General features: G+C 39.7%; 1 protein-coding gene across 3 annotated transcripts in view; it reads left to right on the forward strand.

Moving 5' to 3' along the window:
* The window catches only part of BBS9 (Bardet-Biedl syndrome 9), a 291,661-nt gene extending 285,939 nt beyond the window's left edge, over window positions 1–5,722 (forward strand). For all 3 annotated transcript variants that reach the window (XM_063156843.1, XM_063156833.1, XM_063156849.1), the window contains one exon: window positions 2,021–5,722. In XM_063156843.1, the coding sequence (XP_063012913.1) occupies window positions 2,021–2,067 (47 nt within the window). In that variant the 3' untranslated portion in view covers window positions 2,068–5,722. The remainder of the gene's footprint in view (window positions 1–2,020) is intronic.
* The last annotated feature ends 10,945 nt before the right edge of the window (window positions 5,723–16,667 follow it).

Below are 16,667 nucleotides of genomic sequence, written 5' to 3' on the forward strand. Positions count from 1 at the left end.
GTAGTCAGGAAACAGTGTTAACTGTAGCTTTGCACTGGTTTCTACACTGCATGGAGCTACATGGTGAGTGTTTCACTGCCAGTGCACAACTTGAACACCGATACTTGCTCAGGAAAGCTCTGCAGAAGTAGCGCAGTGGAAAAAGTTAAAGTTTGTTATTTCCATGGTGCATTTCAAGCAGTATCCCCTCTACCTTATATTTGTTAATCTCTTGGTCCTAGAGCAATATTTCTTTATCCTCCCCAATGTTTGTACCTCATCTTGGTTTCCTATAATCCATAAGTTTCCTTATCATGCTACCTACCTCCTTCCCCATGATCACTGATGAAACAAGATGGGACCTGCTGCTGGTCCCTTTGGCATCCCAGCGTGGGCAACGTGATGAGAGCTTTGAACAAAGGAATGGCCACTCGAGGGCTGACCTTTGGAGCCCCAAGTCAGCTCTTAACATGAGGCTTTTAATTGTCCTTAAAAAAAAAAGTGGCAACATCACTAAGGGGAACTTCTCAGACCCTCAGGGCTTTGGGCTTCCAGCTGTTGCCGAAATTTTACTGCTTTAGTCTTTTTATCTCAAGGCTTGAGCTAACATTTGTTCAGTTTAGTACCATCACCCATGAAAACCACTGTAAATTCTAAAATCCCCAAGCACCAAAAACATTGGAAGTGTAAAATAAAAGCTGGAAAATAAATCTAGATTGTTTTGATCATGTGAAATTGCACCGATATAAATGAAAGCACATGGATTTAATTCTATGAAGTTTGTTGGTGCTAATTCTGTGTGAACATGATTGTAAAAGCAATTAGGCTGACAGGAGACTGGTGGCTTTGGTTTAGAACATTGGATGTTCACATTTTTATTCTACTGATCTGCTGGATCAATTCATTGTATGTAGAGGGATTTTAGCCTTCTTCAGAGAAGGAGGAAAAAAAGCATATCAAAACAAACCTCATAAAATCTGTGTGTTATTTTATTATTTGTCATATATCATTTGGAAATCGTGTCAATTTGTTTTGGATTGCTTAAATTAATTAGAAAAGGATTTAAATAATTTTCAATCTAAACTAAGAGTGCATATGTAAGAAGCTTCTGGGTGAAATAACTTCTAATTTTAGTCATTCAAGTATGTGTGTGTAAAAATTTGTGTGATCATCCACTGTTTTCTTTCTTCCTAGATATTTGAAGCAACTTTCTATGAGTCCCTATCTCCCTTTCAAATTCTGTCAGGTTCATTATTGCTAAGATTATTAATCAATCTTGGATAGGATAATAATCTTAGCAATAATGAACCTGACAGAATTCATGGCTTATAGCAGAAGTTACCTTCAATGTAAGAGTATGGCTATTTGATAGTCTCTTTCTTTTTTCCTTTTCCTTTTCCTTTTCCTTTTCCTTTTCCTTTTCCTTTTCCTTTTCCTTTTCCTTTTCCTTTTCCTTTTCCTTTTCCTTTTCCTTTTCCTCTTCCTCTTCCTTTTCCTTTTCCTTTTCATTTTCCTTTTCCTTTTCCTTTCCTTCTTTCTCTTTTCCTCCCTCTTTCTCTCTCTCTTTCATCTTTCTATCTATCTTTCTATATATCCAAGTAAATCCTTGTTAATGAGTGTATGCATTCAATTTTCTATTGTTTTGCAACTTGTATTGTCATTTTTTCCCACAAAAAGGTACAGAATAAATGCAAGTAGTAAATTGGAGTAACTGTGTCTCAGATCATATGCCCAGTTGTTCTCTGTCATTTTTTCTGGTGCAAATGTAGTCCACAATTTTGTAGTTTGAACTGTTATCAAACATGATATGTATAGAAAAGCTGATGTGAAATTGCCTTTATTGCACTATTTTTTTTTTAATTTCTGAACTTGTGAGCACTTGAATTTGCAAGATAAGCTTTTTTTTCCTAAGTGTTTTGCATGTAATAAATTGTTTCCTCCAGCTCTAACCAAGACTTTCACAAACTGATAGAATCAACAATATAGTGCATGTAGTTGCCAACTGCACTAAATTTTTAAGCATCTCCTTTTTGCTTTACAGGTCTATCTGAGGATGCAGAAGAGGAAACAAAAAGCCACGAACTCTGATGACAACCCTCAGGAAAAAATTCTATCTGATGCCAGATGCATTTATAATGCAGCACTACCAATCCATTTTACTCTGTAGTGATTACAGCTTCCAGAAGGAGAGAACTGTGCTAATTTATATAAAAACAAAAAATTTCCACTCTAATAATTTGGTTGGGTCTCCCTGCCAACTGCTATCATTCTTTCTGTGAGCAAAGTTTGAGCACTTACCCAACTGTGGTAGGGGTGTTTTGTTGTGTTTTGTGATATATCATCCCTTTCTAAGGATTCAGTTGATTGATCAAAGACTGTTTATACATAGTTAAAAGCAAACTTTGTTTCACGATCTGTTTTGTCTTTTTAAAAGATATTCTGAACTGTACCTCCCTTTGAGATTATATTAACATTTATTATATCATAGTTTTGACAAAAGATAATTATCTTGTTTCCTCCTGTACTAGCATTCATGATTCCAGACAGCTGAATTCACCACCAGGAGAAAAACTGGTAATCCATCAACTCTTTTCCCCTCTCTCTCATTGCTTATACAGACTCCTGCTCTCTAGAGATATAGAGTAAAATATGGTTACTGGACATAAAGGGCAAACCCTTTTGCCATTAACTATGCCACTATGAATGGGAGTAAAGTTTACACTGTAAGTACCTTGAGCACAGCAACACATGGATCTTTTTATGGTTACCAGTGATTTCTGCTTTTCTTGTCAACCAGTCTGCTCTAGTTATGTGTAAGATTTCCAAAAGTAACTACCAACTTCTGAGTGCCTTCATTTTTATTAATCCAGTTGGAGGGTGCTTTGGGTGTTGTGTATTTTGAAAGTTCTGAGTATTCGTCTTCTGAAGGTCAGGCCCATGCAAGGTTCCTGAAATACAGCACCCAACAACTGAGGCAAACTTGGCCTCGAGTTTGGAAGAGTCAGGCTCATGTCTGGATTTCTGAGCATGAGTTGAGATATTACTAAAAAACACTTGGAACTGAAAATAACTGAGACCAGGATCAAGTGTATAAACAGGCATTTGAACAACTGTTGCTAGTTCATACCAAAATATAAGTTGCAGTCTCTTGGATGGCAGATACAGAATGCACTGATAGCTGGAGTTTAGTTTGTGGAAGATGCAAGTGCATGAGCCATCTCCACATCCCACACTGCTGTTGGTTTCCTCAACAGGGATTCACCAGCTCCTGTTCTAGCTGTAGTAAAGGCCCCTCCAACTCACTTTTGAGCTGTTTCAAAAGAGTTTGTAATAGTTGCTGTGGTCAATGCTAGCTTGATCTATGGCTAATGAGGAGACATTGTTTTTCAGAATGTCTTAAGCCATCAACCTTCATCATTTCCATGTCTACTTTCAATTTCTTTACATCCGCCCACCCCAAAAACAAAACCAGCTTTGCAGCTCTTACGCATCTGTTGCTTAACCCTCTGGCCCTATTCTGGCTCAGTACCCGATATAACTGTTTCAAGAAGCCTTTTTCAACATGTTAGCTATTAAATAGCTCAGTAGCCAAGGAACTGGGTAAGGCCTCTGATACCTCTAGGGCTGAAGTGGGCTGTAACTCCCAACAAAAATGACTCTGTCCCCCAGGAGATCTCAGATTTATCTACAAATTGTGGGGCCAGAAATCTTGCTTCTTTCCCAGGAACGAAAAAGTCCTACCCCCTGCTTGTTATGGAGTGAATCTGCTCTCTGAGTTTTCTTCACTCTGATCCCTCCCCCGTGGTGTTTTGTCAGGAGGGTGGTATCCAGCCCATTGTCAAGGTACCCTGCTGCGCTGTGAAAATTACACAATAAAATAATCTCCTGTAGTCTCTGTACACACCTCAGTGACCAAAAAAGTCCATGGAGAACTAATCAATTACTGTAGCTATTGGGCTTAAATGTTAACTATAGATCTCAAATCTTCTTTTGTCCTCTTGTCAGCGGCTACTAGGGAATCTTAAAAAATCAAGCACAGTTACTACAGAAAGCCCATACCACAATGGTGTAGAATCCTGGACCAAAGAATCCCAAATTATGGGCATATAATATAGCTGGAAAGTACACTGCTATGAGACTTCTGTGAAATATATTACTCTGTCATGATTCCCATTATTGAAAGTGATCCCAGTGCTCAGAGCTGCCTGGCTTCATTGGGACTTTAGCGTAAATGACAAGTAGGCACTCAGGTCAATTATATCATCCACTCTTATTTAAGTTATTTTCTGTCATTTTAAGATGTAATGTTCAGAAGCACTCTTATTTGCCTTTTCTGCTCCATGCTTTGCAAAATAAGGTCTCATGAGGATAGTTTTACCAAAAGGAGAAAATATGCTGGTAATAAAGGGGAGGGGAGAAAGGAAGAAGAAGGTAGAACTGTCTATAGTAATAAAGTATGACCTCTTTGTATATTGTGCTAAATTGCAGTATTTGATACTATCATCAAAATTTAAAAGTTGGATTGAATAAAAATTACTTACTTTCCCCCAATGCCAAATAGCCCATCTAATTCAGAGGAAGGAAGTAATTGAAATGTAGTCATTTATGCTGCAGCCTAAGAGGAAATATTGTAAAGTAATTCTTAGCAGTTCTAAAATGTAGTTTGAATTTTTAAGGAAGTTCTTTTTGGCTGGGAAAAAATCAGGCCAATTACAGGAAGTTTGGAAGCTAGAGAGGTGTAGGGAATGTAAGGAAACATTGCTAGTTTGGAGGGACCATCTGTTTGGTTCTCATCAGCCATGTTTCTGTGGCTGAGAGAGGCACTGGTGGCCAGTCCAACTGTTCTGAACAGGATTTTATAGTAATGCCTGGTCAGCTCTTCTGGTCAGCTTAAATACACAGCCTATCTGCACATTTAGCTATTTGAATAGGATTTCATATGGTTAAGTGGCTCAAAGACTAAAATTAATTTTAAATTGCAATTTTATTGAAATAAATCTAAAAGGAATTTTGTGACATTTTGAAAATAATGCTGTGATTCATGGCATTTTTATTATCTAGAACTTTGAAATACATTTTCTAAAAAAAAGTCCTACCATAAAGCATATATTTTTGTGTTAAACAGGTAAATAATTCTAAAGTTTATTTTCTTGGTAGAAGTTTATTTTCAGAATGTTATTGTCCAGCGGCTTTTCTTTAATTTTGTTTTTCTGCCATTGCATTTTAGAAAAACAGATTAAAACAATTACTACTCTGATGACCAAAATCTGGATGTCTGGATGCTGCTCATCTTTGGGCTTTGTGCACAATGCTGAGTTCAAACTAAGACTGTGGTTTCCAGCCCCAGATTAATTCTTCTGTCCAACTATTATTCAACTGCGACACAGAAAAACAGCATTTCTCTGCTTTCAAGGGGTTGGGCTTTCATTTGTAATGTCTTGTTATTTTCTCTTCTTCAGCATGTACTGTACAGAGAGAATTAGAGATAAATTTCAATATTCTTGTATTGCTTATAAAGAGTAATTTACTGCCATAAACTGAAATTTGTTGAGCAGAGATTGTATTTCTATGTGAAGTTCTTCCAGCATTGGAAAAAAAAATTTAAAAATTACTGGGTATGCATCATATTGAGAAAGTATCTTTCCTTCTTATCAGAATCTTCTGTTCATAAATAATCTACTAAGAAAAAAAACCAAACTGGTGCAAAAGTGCTGTAAAATATATGACATACTCCTGAACCCAAGCTTCTGTATCACTTCTTCATTTGAAATTAACCTTGAGTTTCCCACAGCTCTGTTTGCTTCACATCTTGTTGCTTTCTTCATTTACTCCTTTACAGCATGAGGTTGCTCTGGTATTTATGTGGTATCTTCATGTGCTGTTTGCAGGTGGCTTAGCTCCTTTGCAGCTCAAAGGTAAAGTTTGCACAGCTTTATGCTGCTTCATGAGCCTTGATCTGTTTGAGGGCATGTGCCCACAGGGCCAGGCTTATAATTAACAAAATTCACCCAGGAGAGGTTATGAATGCATTGTTTCAATGAGAATTTATCTAATACTCTAGCAGACCAAGTTCAACATGAGTTTGTTTTTTAGGTAAACAGTGAAGAAAGTTGCTTCCTCTCTATTTTTTTGTCCCCTGTTATGTCAATATTTTAATAGTCAATAGTATCAGGAATTATTATTTCTGTCCTCCTTTGCAGGACAGCTGATTGTTTGCTGCATAGAAGCTGCTAACCTGGGAGAACATGCTTTTTCCAGGAGACTAGCAGATCACAGCAGGGATAATTTGCACTTCTGTTTGCATTAAGTGTATGGTGGCAAATGCTGTAGTTAATGATGGGATGGAAGCATAACCCAGCTAATTGAATTGCCCTGGTCTTGTCTGACAAAGTGTCCTGCCTGCTCTATCTTTACATCTGCCATATCAAGGAGTACAAACAAATGAAACATGAACATAGATTTAAATTAGTATAATTATTGTTTTAAAACACTGCGGTATTTTCCAAGAGTTTAATGTTATTGCAGTCAGGAAAGGGAGTAAAATACCAGTTTATTTTCATGTGCAGTTAGTGTAGGAAAGTTTCTTTCATATGTGCTCTTTGCTATGTGTTCAGATTTACTATGTCTGTAAGAGGCATTCATGGTTTCAGATGAACCTGCTGTATTGGAGATTTCAGTATCTATTCTTGTGCATTAAATGAAAGGATTCTTATATATCAGGTAAAAAATCATGAAAGTAAGCAGAAGCCCTGGAAGAGATCCCCACCCTCAGGCTACACCATGTAAATTGATGTTAACTCTGATGGGAGTGTTTTCCATTTGATAAAGCATCAACATGTTGTATTGTTCATTTGTTTGCTAGCACCACTGTAACACCACACTGTCATCATAAAAACTGTTCCTTTAGGAAATTATTTTCTGCAAAACCAGTTATTGTGTAGAACAAGGTGATAACAGTGTTTGATATTTTCATTTGTCTTTATAAGCAGAATAGAGACTTGGAGGGCTTCCTAAGTGGGAATGATTAGTGCCAATCATAGCTCGCCCTCCACCACAGCTCCAGCAGACTGACAGTATATTCAGATGTAGAAACAAGATAAAAGCTGTTCCAATTGTGTAAGCTGCTGCCTGGCCTGAAATCTTGAAGGGAGGTCAGTCATCCTGACTCATTACTGTAACCTGATTAGAGGCCCAAATCTACTTTTGATAAATTTAGGTGAGTATTTTGCTATTGATTTTGACAGGAGAGCATCCATAGTCTCCTGCTAGGGACTGCATGTCAAAATAAGATGACATATTAGCACCACTGAACTCCTAGCTAGATGATGTAGTAGATTATGAAGGTCTTTTGAGAAGGTACTGTTCCTGTGATACAATATGCATGAGGCTCAGCTAGTGGGTATTCATTAAATAGCTGCCACACTGCACCCCAGAAGTGATTGCTTCTCTGCAGAGAGTGATGCTGAATGTGAAACAGGCACTTGCAAAATAAAACCCCAGAGCATTTTATTCATGTTACTTCAGTCACTTACAGATGAAGTCACTCTTAGGATGATGATAGCAACTTTTCAACAATCATAGCAACACTATTAAATAGTTTAGGAAATCAAGCAATGGGCAGCATGCTCTCTCTCTGCTCCTCAACCAAGAGAATGTGGAAAGAAAGTATTTCCAAAACACATTCTGTTAAGAAGAATGAAGTTATTTAATTTGACATTTGATCAGCACAAAGCTTGGCCCTCTGTCTTTTAAAAAGTTGTGATGGTTTCTCTAAATTGATGTGGTTGTTACAATTACTATTTCCTGAATTCCACATACTGTTTAAACATTGGAAGCTCCATTGTCCTCTCATTAGACTGAGACATTATATCATTGTTAATGAAGGTAGCACAGGTGCTATTCTTAGACAAGCAAGGAACCAGCAAGGGTATGATTCAAGGATGACTTAGACCAGTCCTCCTTACTTTGCAAAATCTGATGAGACCATTTGCAAAGTTTACAGATTTATTGGGAAAGAAAAAAAGTTTTTATTCTATTGATTTTATTACTGCATTAATTTTAAAGGGTAGCTTAGTCCTACAGCATCTTGGAAGTGTTAGAGAATGTATGAAAAAGTTGGTCTATAACAGATGATATTCCAATTCATTATGAAGAAAGCAGTCAGTAATTAATAGTTACTTCAAATGCTCACATTATTTTATACTCGTGGTTGGATTCAATTACAAGAGACATAAAGGGGATTATTGTACTTTTTTTTTCCCCTGATGGCATAATGAAGTCAAGATCCATAAATATTGGAGAACAGTTAAGTTACTGCATATATAACAGGAACTGCTTTTTTCCAGCTGCCTGGAAGTGTAGTGTCTTCCTTCCATTTGAGCTGGGCTTATGAACTCGCAAGAATACGTCTTGGTTAATATGTGGTGATTGCTTCTGATCCAGTAGAAACAAAGAGAATTTCTCTTGGCAGTGTATTTGAACACCCTGTTCCAGCATTAACTGGATATTTCATGGTGGTACGACGTGATTCCTTCATCATGACTCTGGACTGCCTATTTCAGGGCGCACGTCTCAGAGGCAGTCGAGAGGAGTGTCACTTGTGAGGGGAGCATTTCCCCCATTGTTCTGGGCAACAGTATTTCAAATGTAGAGGTTTGTCCCTTCTGGCTGTGCTTAGAAGTCACAGAAGGAGGAAGAGGAGACCCAAAGAACTGGATTCCCAGCAGAATCATGTCGAAATGCTCCCATGCCAGCTACCACAGAGAAATGATTTTTTTTGTTTTGTTTTTTCTATTTTTGTCTCTTTTATTAAAAGATGATTCCATGTTTAACATTTATTAGCTCATTTAGTGGGAAGAGGAGTCTTTGCTTTTAGTCCTTGATCTCATCATCTGCATTTTTGTAAGTAGCAGTCAGCTCTTGCGATTCTGTCATTCATTTCTTTTTCCTTTTACCTTTTTTCCCTACCAAATTCCACTGACTGTAAATTGATGATTTTGCCCAGCAGCAAACACACCACTTTGTAGGTGTGTTTTAAAAATCCTGAAAGAAGGAAAATTTGCAGCAAACTGCGTGTTTTGGTTAAACTTTTGAAATACAATGTATCTATTCTTCTCTGGGATGAATAACATTGCTTTCACCATCAGGAAAAATATGAATGGAAAACCAAATGTGCACTAAAGAGGCCGATGGTTTTTTTTAAAGGGCTACTGCCCAAGTATGTCATCCAATGGAGGAAAGTTGGTAGCTGCATTGTTTTTTGTACGACAGCTACCCAGACGGTGATGTGATACCTTTTATTGGGCTAACCAAAGTTAAAATTAGAACTGAGCAAATAAATCCCTAACTAAATGACTAACAGAGCTTCGTGCATTTAACCTTTTTTGCTTCTCACCAAGATCAACTTTTTCAAGCCTACCCACTGGTTTTTGGTTTCCAGTTTACAGAATGCTGAGAGATGCTGAGCCTGGTGAGCTCCCTACATTCAGCTTGACAGTTTGATTGCACAGAAACACAGTCTGGTCCTACTTGTTCAGGATCATTGCACTGGAAAGAAAAACATTGCACTGAGGAGAAAATTAGGGATACCAAAACACAAGTCTGAACCCTGAAGTGTTTAGCTGAATTAGGTTTCTTAGATCTCAAACCAGTGGATGTGTCCATACCTTGGGGGCTGAGCTAGGAAGTGAGTTCAGGAATTTACCTGAATATTTGTTTACTTGGATTGCTGCAGTAGAGTTGGGGGAGGCTTTCTCATAACATTTATGGAAATCTACATGCACTGTGACTATGCACTGTGACTTTTTGTATGGCAGTTCCTTACCAAATAATTTCCAGGTTGACTTCTGATTTGAAATTTGTTTGTCTCTTTTTGATGATGGCCCTCACTACTGTGAATTTTTATTCACCAAGTTCAAAGACAAATTATTCCTTCTCCATATCATTTTTACTCTTGGTTACCCATCCTTCAAAACTGGTTGTGCACAACTGCGAGCGGAGAGAGCAGCACAGCAGAGGTAAGTGGGTGAAACCTCCCATAAATAGCAAAGTTGTATAACTCTCCCTGATTCACCATCCCACGGGTGTGGCGGAGCAGCTCCCAAAATGGTAAACTTACTCACCAATGTGGCCAGGGCACATTTCTGTTCAAAAAAACCCAGCCATAGGGTACAAGCAAAAGGAGCACCCTTCTCCTTAATTTTTTGTGCCTACTTCATCGTTGCTTGAGGCTAGACTTAGTCATGTGGCTTCTATGGAGAACAGAGTGTGGGTTTTATTCTGAGCTAGGACAGAACGAATCTGGGTTCAGTCAAGGCTCAGACAGTGTTCCTGTGCAGCCCCTGAGCTGTGCAGTAGCCCTTTTCCCCCTTCCCCACAGCTGCACAGGCTCCTCTCTGCTCCTGAACACAGCAGAAATGGGAATGCTCAGTTTTACTTCTCAAGGGTAAGTCTCCTGCTCCAGCACACAACTCCAGCAGAGGTTGTGCCAGCATCCCTTAAAACTCACCACAGATTCCTGCAGCTCTGTGCCTTCATCCAGTTCATGTCAGAGGTGAATTCTGGCTCCCCTTTATGTATTTTCCACCCATTGTAAACTGTACACAGAGTGGTGCTTAGCAAATACTCATAAGCTGGTATTAGAGTTTTTTGCCTTTCCTTACAGTTTCCCACACCTCTCTTCATCTTCACTGTGTGCCCATGGGAATATTGTAGGGTTACTGTGCCACACTGCTAGGCTTGGTTCAGTTCCTGTCCTTTGCCTTGCTAAGGCCTGCATTATCAAAGCTAACCAATAATGTTTTGGATTGCACTCATTTTCTAATTAAATTTGAGGCCTGCGGCTCAGTGTGGGAAACCAGAAAGTGAGACTCCAGATTTGGAGAAATTGGTTGTGGGAGAATAGAGCTATTGTTTGGCTGCTCCCATGCTCATACCTTTGCAATCTGGCTGGATCTTGCTAGCTGTAAAAAAACTACTTAGTTTGAATTATCCCTCTTCTAGGACAAAAAAAAAGTATAGTCTTCAGAGCCATCTTTTCTTCCTGATCCTTCTAGTTTGCATCATGTAAATTCAAGCTGTCTTGCCTTAATCCTTCTTTGCACTTGGGCCAGCAGCTGAAGGCCTGTGAAAGCGTGTGCATTTCATCCTCTGTGTGCTTGTGTGCTCTGCAGAAACAGCTTTACAAACCACAGACTATTTTAAATTAAATGACCATTTTTTAAAATCCCATCATTACAAAGCTGAGGCTTGATTGTTGTCCTCAGTGTGCTTCATGGCAGCAAAATTCCTGCATTTTGGGAAATGTGCTGCCTATTCATTCAGCTGGAGTGGATCCAAAGGCAAATTGTGGAATTGTTGTGAGTGCTGGCTAGTGCTCACAGAATTACTTTCTCTAATAGATGGCCTGCATTGTCATTTTGTGAAATGCTCAGATGCAAAGTCATCATCATTTGGATCATGAGGTTGATTTTTTAAAAAATACAAATGCACAGAAATGGTCTTTTAAGAAGTCCAGTTGTTTTCATTACTGCTGGCACAGCAGCAATTGAAAGCAGCTCTACACTGGGATAGAGAAACCCTCAATTCTGTAATTTGTTATTTGACATTTTTCTTTCCTCATAAGAGCATTTATGAAAGTAAACACCTACTTCAAAACAAATCCATCTAAGAAAGTAATTGTGGAAGCTTAGAAATGCCATCCTGGGTGATCTCTAGGGAAAGGTTTGGATTCTCCATCTTGCTGCTGTCCCACTCAAGCCATCCAAGGGATGCCAGTGGGCAGCCAAGTCATGCAGCTTGCATGGTGTGGTCTGTAAACATGGAGCAATCACACATCTTTTCTCCAGAGGCTTCCAGTTGGACTTTTGGGTTTCTTTCTGTCTGGTTTCCATTAAACCGCTCTGTCCCCGGGAACACTGGGTGACCCTGGGTGCCGCTGGGCTGAGTTTGTGGATTGTTTTAGGTCTGTTGCCAGCTGGAGTGTGAGGGATAACTAAATGGGGTGGAGTGTCCTCAGTGTCCTTCTGGACCATGATGGTGTATCCTCAGGCCAGAGGTGTGGCTGGCTGGCTGCACAGCACTCACTGCTGGGTAATCCAGCACAAAGTGAGCCCTGAACACAGGGGCATCCTGATGCTGCAGCCACCCCACTTGTGAATGGAGTTATCTTGGCTCCCCATGGGCACCTGCTGCCAAAAGTGCCTGCAGGAGAAGACCTTCTGCCCATGATGGGATTATTCACACTGACCTCATTGGGACTACTCTAATGTGTGAATGTTTCCAGGGAAATAGTCTAAGTTATGTGGTCTATTAGCATGGTGAGCAGTTTCCAAAATGCTTTCAGCAGCATAATTTTCTCTGTTTAATACTAGCGGTCTTATTTATTATCTGACTTCCATACTAATACAAGCTACCCTACAGCCATAGAGACTGACTTCAATTTAATCCAAACATAAGAATAATGAAGATAATTATATCAATATTAAAATAATATATAGCAATATTAAAACTGATTAGAATTTTAAGTAACTTGGTAAAGAGGTAGCTCAATGTTGTTTTTCCAGTTAGCTGAATTAAAACCCCAGAACCCCTAAGCCACAAATTCTGTTCTGTCTGAAAATAGTTTATCACCAAGCAACCCCTCAGAAGATGTTTTCCATCTTCTGCCAACTTCAGAGTCTAGGTTTAAAGATACCTAAAATAAATAGTGTATACCACATGTAAATACATATTTAAAATTCTGTGAAGCCTTAAAACTGTTGATTAATTGTTTTCTTTGGTCACAAGTAATTCAGCTGCCTCTCCTGGGTTTAACCTGCTAATATATACAAGACATGTGACTGATACTTTCCCAAAGTAAATACTATTCCCTGTCTCTGTTCACCTCATGCTTCTAAATGATGTATTTGGAGGTATGCTACTGTTAGAAAACTCAGGGATTTGGCAAAAACTCCCTGCAGATTTGTGTAATGACACCAAAAGCCCACCTCTGGCACATTTAATGTTGCTCTCATCTCTTGAAAGAGCCTTAGATAGTTCAGAGGCAGGTAGATGAATTACACTGCCCTCTGGAAGTGCATTTTTTTTCCCTTGCCCGAGTGGCTCTGTGTTTTCTTTTTGGTGAAGGTCTGAGATTAATCTGACCTGGGGAAAACAGTAGCAAAATAAAATGCATTTTTAATGAATTTCTGCTTTGTTGCTGGAATACTTTCTTATTTCTGCCTTTTTGTGTGTGTGTATGTGCATCTACTTGGTTTAAACATAGGCAGAATATTCAGGTTTTAATTAAGCCAATAAGAGTGGTGGGCAGCTCAGTTATAATTATTAAATCTTGCAGTATTGCTTCTTTAATAATGGTCATGTTACTCATTATGAAGCTGCATAACTTGCAGAAATTTCAGCAGATCAGTGCAGGATTGCCCCAGTTTGCTCAGGTGCATTATTTGGACATATCCTGATTGATGGGGCTTTACAAGGCTGCTTATGATTGTCGGATTGTTGCTTTCTGTACGTGTGGTACAGTAAGCAGGACCGATTGGGTATTATTGTTTAATTGAGTGTGCTTCACTTCAGTCAGAAGCCAAGAAGGAAGGGTAAGGAGCTGTATACAGCATTACCAGCTGTAATGTTGTATAGCCAATATACTGAAGATAAAAGGTAATCAGTAAATTGATAAGGCTTTGTATTTGGAAAACAACAATAAATAGGAGTTTTACAAAATAGTTTTACAAAACTCTTTTGTTTCCGGATAAAATAAGGTGTGTCGCAGGGATAGCAAAAGCGAATGTCCTGTACAGACAAAGCTAGAAGAGTTAAAAGAAAAGCCACATTCCGAGAATAAACCAAGAGAGCACTTCGCTGGTGTAGGTGGGACCAAGACACGGTCACACAGGGATTCTCCCGCTCGCTCCCAGCGGACCCGCGGCTCGGGATCATCCCGGGAGCGGCTCCCGCTATTCCCTCCCTGCGCTCGGCGCTCCCAGCCCCGCCATGGTGCCACAGGGATTCATTCTCCCGCTGGCTCCCAGCGGACCCGCGGCTCGGGATCATCCCGGGAGCGGCTCCCGCTATTCCCGCCCTGCGCTCGGCGCTCCCGGCCGCGCCCCCTGCCGGCGGCGGCGCGCACAGCCCCGGCCCGCCCGGCGCGCTGCCCTCCCCGCGGGCCGCGGGAAACTCGCGGGGCTCCTCTGCCTCGCGTGGGTGCAATGAGGGCGCGGGGGCAGCAAAGCAGGCTCCGAGTGTCCGTGCATTTCCTTCCTCAAACCTCACCGATGAGTTTGCAAGCTTTTGGTTATCGTTCAAAAGAAAAAAACAGTCCTGGGAGAAATTCTGCTGTGAAGGAGACCAGCAGCAAGAGGAATGGACTCACAGGGTACACTCTTAGTGGGTGAAGTGATGCTCTTACAGCATGCATACCATGGAGACTTGTCTTTTAGCAAAAATGAAAGCCTTTGTCTTTCTGTGCCGGGTAGAGACAGCTGCTTCTCAACTGGATCCTGGCCGGAAGGAATGTCTACTGTCACAATAAGCATATTTTGTCTTCTCCAGGGGCAGGCAATGGGATAATGAACCTGTCTAGTACAGACAGGGTCCATCCTCATCTCAAATCAATCAATTAATCAATCAATCTTCCATTTTATAGAGTGTTTCTTGGGTACTCCTTGTTTGCTGCACTCACCAGGCAGTAGAACAGGCAGGCAAAATGCAGGGTTTGGTTTGTCTCACAAATTGGAAACAAAGCAGTTCTCCATGTATGCCACTCTTCATGTGATTTCATTAGCTCTTATCCTTTATCAGACACAGCAGATGTTCAAGGGTAAATGTAACAAAAACCCACATAACTCACATAAAATAATTTTTATTATCTCTGTAAGGCAAGCTATTTACAGCAGTGAAATAACAGAAAGGAGTACCAGCATACACTGCTTTACTCTGTTTGCTTGGCCTGTGGCCTCTGGAACAGCTTCTGCTGGGAATCCCATCACTGGGATAACTTCAGCATTTCTGCTGTAATTTACTTCTTTTGTTGTTGTTTTAGCATATTTGATATGGACTATTTCAGCTGTCTATTGTCTCCATATTGGAGCCATATTTTCTGCTGCACACAAGCATTTTTCAGTTTGAGATATGGCTGGTGCTTGTATCCATTTTAGTTTATGCTGTTTGGTTGGTTTGCTTTTCCATGAATACAAATGATGAGGATAATTTTGAATGCTTTTGCAATCAGAAGCTCCCTTTTGTAAGTTGGGGGTTTTTTTGAGTTCTTAGAAAATATAATTTAAACAATAGAAGTATGTAAGTATGACTGTGCCAGGACATTTTATGTTAATAAACTTTTAAAATGCTGCTCATTATCTTTATCTTGCCACAAATAAATTAAATGCTTTGCATGTTCCAGGGGTTTATGGAAAACTGTCAAAATTATGAGTTGTTTGATAAAGTTTATAAACATTTATGCAAGTAAGTCTCACTGTAAATTTTAGATACTTCTTGTACTTTGCTTTTATTTAAAGACTTTGACCATATGTGATTTTTAATCCTGTTACAGTTTTAAAACCTGTTGGTGTGATCTCCAGACCTTGCTTGCATCCATTTAAGTTTCCTGAATATTTTGCAGAAGTGGAGCTTTGTCAGGAGCACCTCTCTGACATAATCGGGCTACTCTTGGGGTTTATTAACATCATCTCCTAGAGGAGAAGTGGTGTGCAAGGAATACTGTTTGTCCACACTGGCAGATACTCTTAACTTTAGAACAGGATTAAGCTCTGAAATGAATGAACATGCAAAGACGTTTCAAAGGCTGCAGCCCACTCAGAACTGAGGAATGAACTGCAAACTCCCAGCTGCTCTCCTGCAGGAAAGTGCCATGTCTTCATCACAATCCTGTGAGTTACTACTGAGCTTCTCAATTGCTGTGTGCTGATGCACCATAAAGGTAAAACACTTTCCCAAATTATAGGTCTTTCTGCAAGAATTTTTAGGGCTGAAGCTTATCAGCCTTCAACTACAGCAGATGTGTTCACCCTGACCTTTGTTTTGATGATGTAAGTTACTGGATGGAGAGTTCCTTATCTTTTGCAAGGTGTTAATAACAATAGAAATGTGTAAGCTTGATCAGATATGCAAACCACCTTCACTACCTTGTGAATGCATAGTTCTTTAGCAAGCCAGAACTGGAAGCAGCAACTTGTGCCAATCTACAGAGCCTTAAAGACAGTGTATATCTGGGTCATATTTTCTTCTTTATGCTAAGAGTCTCATAAACACAAAGAAACTGTATTAGAATAAGGTGAAACAACATAAAAGTAATAAAAGCAAGGACACCTGCAGTGTTGATGTACATGCAGCATGTTTATTGCACTCTTTCTTGAATGATAGGGAAACTCTAGGACAACCTATGCCCAAGACCTAGAAAAGTGACTTCCCAAAAGAAAAAGAAAAAAAGAAAATATATGCTAATGCTTATGACTCATGGCTGCCTTCTGCCACTTCTGGAAGAATTCCCTAGCCCGTGGAGAATAGGCCTCCTAGCGATTTTGACTTGCAAAAAAAATCACGAGGAGAAATGTGAATGTGATCACTGTCTTCTTCAGTGTTGCTGTTGTTAAGCATAAAGCTTTGTTTTTCTTTTAGGGTGGGTGCTGGGTGACCATGACATTCTTTAATGGCTGACCACTGGGACAGCATCC

Source organism: Melospiza melodia, chromosome 1 (genome assembly GCF_035770615.1).
Source record: "Melospiza melodia melodia isolate bMelMel2 chromosome 1, bMelMel2.pri, whole genome shotgun sequence".
NCBI classification, from domain to species: Eukaryota; Metazoa; Chordata; class Aves; order Passeriformes; family Passerellidae; genus Melospiza; species Melospiza melodia.